Genomic DNA, 7,618 nt, shown 5'->3' on the forward strand with positions numbered 1-7,618 from the left:
AGACCTCATACTCTGCGCTAACCCTGGCATCATACAAGATGTGGATGTGCTCGGTAAGGTGCGCTGCAGTGACCGCAGGATGGTAATGACTCGAATTAGCCTAGACTTGAGGAGGGAACGGAAGAAACTGGTACATAAGAAGCCGATCAATGAGTTAGCGGTAAGAGGGAAAATAGAGGAATTCCAGATCAAGCTACAGAACAGGTATTCGGCTTTAACTCAGGAAGAGGACCTTAGTGTTGAAGCAATGAACGACAATCTTGTGGGCATCATTAAGGAGTGTGCAATAGAAGTCGGCGGTAAGTCTGTTAGACAGGATACCAGTAAGCTGTCGCAGGAGACGAAAGATCTGATCAAGAAACGCCAATGTATGAAAGCCTCTAACCATACAGCCAGAATAGAACTGGCAGAACTTTCGAAGTTAATCAACAATCGTAAGACAGCTGACATAAGGAAGTATAATATGGATAGAATTGAACAAGCTCTCACGAACGGAGGAAGCCTAAAGTCAGAGAACAAGAAACTAGGAATTGGCAAGAATCAGATGTATGTGTTAAGAGACAAAGCCGGCAATATCATTACTAATATGGATGAGATAGTTCAGGTGGCTGAGGAGTTCTATAGAGATTTATACAGTACGAGTGGAACCCACGATGATAATGGGGGAGAGAATAGTCTAGAGGAATTCGAAATCCCACAAGTAACGCCGGAAGAAGTAAGGAAAGCCTTGGGAGCAATGCAAAGGGGGAAGGCAGCTGGGGAGGATCAGGTAACAGCAGATTTGTTGAAGGACGGTGGGCAGATTGTTCTAGAAAAACTGGCCACCTTGTATACACAATGCCTCATGACCTCGAGCGTACCGGAATCTTGGAAGAACGCTAACATAATCCTAATCCATAAGAAAGGGGACGCCAAAGACTTGGAAAATTATAGACCGATCAGCTTACTGTCCGTTGCCTACAAAGTATTTACTAAGGTAATTGCAAATAGAATCAGGAACACCTTAGACTTCCATCAACCAAAGGACCAGGCAGGATTCCGTAAAGGCTACTCAACAATAGATCATATTCACACTATCAATCAGGTGATAGAGAAATGTGCGGAATATAACCAACCATTATATGTAACTTTCATTGATTATGAGAAAGCGTTTGATTCAGTCGAAACCTCAGCAGTCATGGAGGCATTGCGGAATCAGGGTGTAGACGAGCCGTACGTAAAAATACTGAAAGGTATCTATAGCGGCTCCACAGCCACTGTAGTCCTCCATAAAGAAAGCAACAAAATCCCTATAACGAAAGGCGTCAGGCAGGGAGATACGATCTCTGCAATGCTATTCACAGCATGTTTACAGGAGGTATTCAGAGACCTGGATTGGGAAGAATTGGGGATAAGAGTAAATGGAGAATACCTTAGTAACTTGCGCTTCGCTGATGATATTGCCTTGCTTAGTAACTCAGGGGACCAACTGCAATGCATGCTCACTGACCTGGAGAGGCAGAGCAGTAGGGTGGGACTAAAAATTAATCTGCAGAAAACTAAAGTAATGTTTAACAGTCTCGGAAGGGAACAGCAGTTTACGATAGGTAGCGAGGCACTGGAAGTGGTAAGGGAATACATCTACTTAGGACAGGTAGTGACTGCTGATCCGGATCAGGAGAGGTAAATAATCAGAAGAATAAGAATGGGCTGGGGTGCGTTTGGCAGGCATTCTGAGATCATGAAGAGCAGGTTGCCATTATCCTTCAAGAGAAAAGTTCATAACAGCTGTGTCTTACCGGTACTCACGTACGGGGCAGAAACCTGGAGGCTTACGAAAAGGGTTCTACTTAAATTGAGGACGACGCAGCGGGCTATGGAAAGAAGAATGATAGGTGTAACATTAAGGGATAAAAAAAGAGCAGATTGGGTGAGGGAACAAACGCGCGTTAATGACATCTTAGTTGAAATCATGAAAAAGAAATGGGCATGAGCAGGACATGTAATGAGGAGGGAAGATAACCGATGGTCATTAAGGTTTACGGACTGGATTCCGAGGGAAGGGAAGCGTAGCAGGGGGCGACAGAAAGTTAGGTGGGCAGAAGAGATTAGGAAGTTTGGAGGGTCAACATGGCCACAATTAGCACATGACCGGGGCAGTTGGAGAAGTATGGGAGAGGCCTTTGCCCTGCAGTGGGCGTAACCAGGCTGATGATGATGATGATGAAGGTAAAGGACCGTATCGTTGCTAATTGCCCAAACCTCTCCAGACCGAGGCACCTCCCGTGTTGGCCATAAATCGTCCGTTTTGAGAACCATCTTGACGAAGTTGTCGGCCCATTCCCCCAAATCGCGCGAGCCGTGACCGTAGGGTATCGCGGGGGGAACGGCTGATCACAACAGCCCGTTCTTCGCCAGGAAGAGGGCTCGAAATGGGGCAGCTCATCAGTGCCACTTGAAGAGGCCTTGGCTGCTCAGCAGGCTCAGATCCGGTTTGAAGTTCCGGGCTCGCTGGGAGGATCACGTCCAGGGGCAATGGCCATCTTGGAGGGAGGGTTGGCTTCATGTCGTAGGCTGGCAACTGGCATTAGCAATCAAATCCGCATGGCGCCTGAGCAGCGACAAGGCAAGCACACAAACCCCCTCTGAGATATGCTAGGTAATCATACCCTCTCCCATAATTAATTCGGAGGGTAGAACCAGCAAGTGGCAGAAAGGCGGGCATATAGGAGAGCCGCGCAAACGACACCTAAACAAAAGATCAAATTGTAGCGTGACTAACGTTTTGATCAATTTTATTTTAATCATGTCTCAAAAAGGCGGAACTCGGGCAGCTTTAAAGCAAACGACAAAGAAAAGGAGATTGTTTAGAACATAAACACACACACAAAAGACTCTTTATGTTCCGCATCGAGGCATAAACACTTATCAAAAGACATAGCTCATGAAAATAACAAGAAAGAGAAAAAGTATAAATGAAGGGTGTGAATCAAGTAAGCCCTGCGAAACTGAAACGCCTCAACTCATGATAACTGCATTTAGTTGATTTCTTGCCCCATGGTGTAGTAAAACTTGAAAATATGCTCGACTGAGTCACCCTGTCGCAGTAGGCGACCATCTTGGAGACACTTCACAGATGTCACAAGGGACAGTTGATTGAAGGGCGAGCCAGCCAAGGAGCGGGCAGGCCCGTGAGTAGGCTACTTTCAGCCACCTTTGTCCCCCCCCCCCTTGAAATGGCCCCAAGACCGCCGTCAATTTGGTCACGGTATGGCGTGGTCAAAATTCTAAGAAAGAATTGGGACCCTCTCCCGGCAACGTGTTCCGCGTCTTCAAAATCCGTCGTTCTGAACTAATATTTCCCATAGGGGCGAGTATTTCTCAATCCGTCGAAGAAAAAGATAACAAAGGCGCCCCCTTTGAAGCACGGGATTCGTCGCAGCGATTCAAATCGTCAGCAGGATCAGAGTCGCGTGCTGAGTTGCTCGTTCGGTCAGTGCCATCTGCCAGTACCAGCGCCTGTAATGCGAGACGTACTGGGCTCTGCGCATCACTTTACTCTAAGCTAAAGTATTTCATACAGTGGTATTTAAAACCTAAGAAAAGCAAAGCTACACTCTATCTGTGCGCAAAAATCTTTGACAAGAATTGCTTTCCGAACGCGAAACTATTAAAATTAAGAATAATACGTTCCTAATGACAAACAAAAAAATGCATCACGAACTAATTACAGAAAGAAACAGCACGAAAACTTACGCCGAGCGCAAGAGGTGCAAGACCTGCATCTCTCTATGCCGTCACCTGCCACACCGTGTGTTCGCGGCTTGCTGCATCATCCCTTAGGGGGAGGCCGTAAACGCGGGAAGAATACGCATTCTCGCTTCGTCCTTGTTCTCGTGACGCATTACACCTCAGTGACTGTTCGACTGACCAGGTTCCACATCGCATGTCTTAGCCAAGTTGAACATTCCAGTCGCACCCTGTCTCGCCGGGACGCGCTCTCTCCTGTCGTTATCAGCCTTTCGTGAGGCCTCAGTTTTCGGAATCGCCACACTGAACCCGTTAGGCTCTGCGCAACTGCCTGTTACTCATTCTCCCGCACGGCGATGGGGCATCTTCCGCGCGTTTTCGATGTGCCGAACACTTAGCTCCTTCGACCCTCTGCGGCTTCGGCGTACGACTGCTTTGCGCAGTCACCGACGCTGGAGCCCTCCGCGATCTCCGCACCGTTCTGCCACGTCGGGTCTTTTCATGTCTCGGCCGCCATTATATCTGTACCTATCCTTCACGATTCCTGAAAGTCGCCCACGTGCTCGGATAGGAGCAAGGTATCTAGCGCCTCCTTAACGTTCTCATGGCTGATGGAACAAGCCTCATCCCCGCAAATGAGGCTCTCTGGGTTGGCCGTTGGGTCGGTGTCGACGTGCGAATGCATTGCGCAGTCACGGAAGCTGGAGCCGTGAGCGATCTCCGCTCCGTTCTTCCGCGTCGGGTCTTTTCTTGGCCCGGCCGCCACATTATCAGTACCTACTCAAGACGATTCCGAAAAGCCGTCCACGTGTTCGGATAGGAGCAAGGTCTCTAGCGCCTCCTTAACGTTCTCATGGCTGATGGAACAAGCCTCGTCCCCGCAAGGAAGGCTCTCTGGGAGGGCCGTTGGATCGGTGTCGACGTGCGACTGCATTTCGTAGTCACGGACGCTGGAGCCGCGAGCGATCTCCGCTCCGTTCTTCCGCGTCGGGTCTTTTCTTGGCTCGGCCGCCACATTATCAGCACCTACTCAAGACGATTCCCGAAAGTCGTCCACGTGTTCGGATAGGAGCAAGGTCACTAGCGCCTCCTTAACGTTCTCATGACTAATCGAACAAGCCTCGTCCCCGCAAAGAGGGCTCTCTGGGATGGACGCTGGCTCGGTTTCGGCGTACGACTGCATCGCGTAGTCACGGACGCTGGAGCCCTCCGTGATCTCCGCTTCGTTCTGCCACGTCGGGTCTTTTCTTGGCTCGGCCGCCACATTATCTGTACCTACTCAAGACGATTCCGGAAAGTCGTCCACGTGCTCGAATGGGAGCAAGGTCTCTAGCGCGTCCTTAACGTTCTCATTTCCAATGGAACAAGCCTCGTCCCCGCAAGGAGGGCTCTCTGGGATGGCAGCTCGCTCGGTTTCGGCGCACGATTGCGCAGTCACCGACGCTGGAGCCCTCAGCGATCCCAGCTCCGTTCTGCCGCATCGGCTCTTTTATAGGGTCGGCCGCCACCATATCTGTACCTATTCTAGACGATTACGGAAAGTCGTCCACAGGCTCGAATAGGAGCAACGTCTCCAGCGCCTCCTTAACGTTCTTATGGCTAATGGAACAAGCCTCGTCCCCGCAAGGGCGGCTCTCTGGGATGGCCGCTGACTCGGTTTCGGCGTGCGAGTGCATTGTGCAGTCACAGATGCTGGAGCCCTGAGCGATCTCCGCTCCGTTCTGGTGCGTCGGGTTTTTTTGTGGCTCGGCCGCCCCCATATCTGTACCAATTCTAGACGATTCCGGAAAGTCGTCCACGTGCTCGGTAGGAGCAAGGTCTCTAGCACCGTCTTAACGTTCTCATGGCTATACTGGAACAAGCCTGGTCTGCGCAAGGAGGGCTCACTGGGACGGCCGCTGGATCGGTTTCGGCGTGCGACTGCATTGCGCAGTCACCGTTGGTTGAGCCCTCAGCGATCACCGCTCCAGTCGGCTGCGTCGGGTCTTATCTTGGCTCGGCCACCACCATCAGTGGGCGCGGCAGGGGCACAGCGACAATGCCGCTCACGAATCCTTTCCTGTTTTTCGTTCAGGCCGTGCTCTGCATCTGCCCGACACCCCCAGCCATCGAGACATGCTTCGGCCTTTCTGCGGCTGAGACGACGGAATACTGTATCTTCAGGCCTACCAGTCCACAGAGATGCGATATCAGTGACATGCTCCCGGACATGCGCACATGGACACCGTTACTTGCCGGATTTTCCTCGCCGTCATCGGTTACGTCAGAGTTTTGGCAGCATAAAGGTCCGGCCACTTCGCGGATTCCGGCCAGTGGGCGCGGCAGGGGCACAGCGACAATGCCGCTCACGAATCCTTTCCTGTTTTTCGTTCAGGCCGTGCTCTGCATCTGCCCGACACCCCCAGCCATCGAGACATGCTTCGGCCTTTCTGCGGCTGAGACGACGGAATACTGTATCTTCAGGCCTACCAGTTCACAGAGATGCGATATCAGTGACATGCTCCCGGACATGCGCACATGGACACCGTTACTTGCCGGATTTTCCTCGCCGTCATCGGTTACGTCAGAGTTTTGGCAGCATAAAGGTCCGGCCACTTCGCGGATTCCGGCCAGTGGGCGCGGCAGGGGCACAGCGACAATGCCGCTCACGAATCCTTTCCTGTTTTTCGTTCAGGTGAGAGACTATCGCCTTACGTATACCTATCGCAGTGACAATGTTTGCCTCTTGCTTCTGCCGTGCCCACGGTCTTTGAGTGATATGCTTACTGCGATTTGCCATTGCTTTGTGAACCTACTGCCTACCTGTGGTGACGTAGAGACTAACCCGGGACCGTCTACTGCAGAGATGCTTCAGACCCTAATTGATGATGTTCGTGAACTTAAACACACTGTGCAAGCTACTAACAGCAAGGTTAACGAAACAAGTATTAAGCTGTTTTCAATTGACAAGAAGCTTGACGATATTTCTGCTACGGTGACTAATTACACGAGCAAGGTTGACGAGCTTCAGTCAGAAGTCGAAAAACTGGCTTTGAAAGTAGACGACTTGGAGAATAGGAGTAGAAGGGAGAACTTGATTGTTTATGGCATAAAAGAATCGACCGAAGAAAATTGGCAATCCCTCGAACAAGTCGTGACTAAAAACATTCTGACTGACACTCTAAAGGTTCCAAACGTGGCTATCGAGCGTATTCACAGGATGGGCCGCCCAGCCGAGGGCAGATGCCGACCCGTCATATTCAAACTTGTGGATGGCAGAGATAAGGCCAATATTTTGAAGAATTGTAACAAACTGAGAGGCACAGCCTATAGCATATCGGAAGATTTCTCCCCGCGCGTACAATCAATCCGAAAGAAGCTCTGGGCTGCTGCTGCTGAACACAGGAAGAAAGGTGCCAAGGTCGTGCTGTCATTCGACAAAATCAAAATTAATGGTAAACTGTTCCAATGGGACGACACTCAAGATAAAATAGTCCCGCTAGCTTCACAATGACGGCCTAACTTCGGAAATAAGAGTCCGCTTAAGAGCCGCAATTTATGTCACAGAGACACAGTTCAAAGCGAGTTCTCTGTTCTGAACATTAATGCCCGTAGCATCCGGAATAAAACAGAAGACTTCGAAGGTATTCTTTTAACGTATGAGCCTGATGTTGCAGTGCTCACCGAAACGTGGCTCCATGATAACATATCCGATAAGGACGTGATACCTCATTCGCACGAAATTATCCGCCATGACCGCAGTTCTAGAGGGGGTGGGGTAGCCATTGTGATAAAGAAAGGAACAGATTACAGGCTTGTACCACACCATACTAGCATAGAAATGGTCTGGATCCGACTTCATACTTGCAAACACAGCATCTTTATTGGCGCCGTTTATAGGCCACCAAAT

At 50.2% G+C, this 7,618-nt stretch overlaps 1 protein-coding gene across 1 annotated transcript; it reads left to right on the plus strand.

The window, feature by feature from the left end:
• The first annotated feature begins 5,572 nt into the window (after nucleotides 1-5,572).
• LOC140213014 (uncharacterized) lies at nucleotides 5,573-7,345 on the plus strand. The gene has a single exon (XM_072284164.1). The coding sequence runs from the start codon at nucleotides 5,573-5,575 to the stop codon at nucleotides 7,220-7,222; it is 1,650 nt and encodes a 549-aa protein (XP_072140265.1). The 3' UTR covers nucleotides 7,223-7,345.
• Nucleotides 7,346-7,618: the final 273 nt, after the last annotated feature.

Source organism: Dermacentor andersoni, chromosome 1 (genome assembly GCF_023375885.2).
Source record: "Dermacentor andersoni chromosome 1, qqDerAnde1_hic_scaffold, whole genome shotgun sequence".
NCBI classification, from domain to species: domain Eukaryota; kingdom Metazoa; phylum Arthropoda; class Arachnida; order Ixodida; family Ixodidae; genus Dermacentor; species Dermacentor andersoni.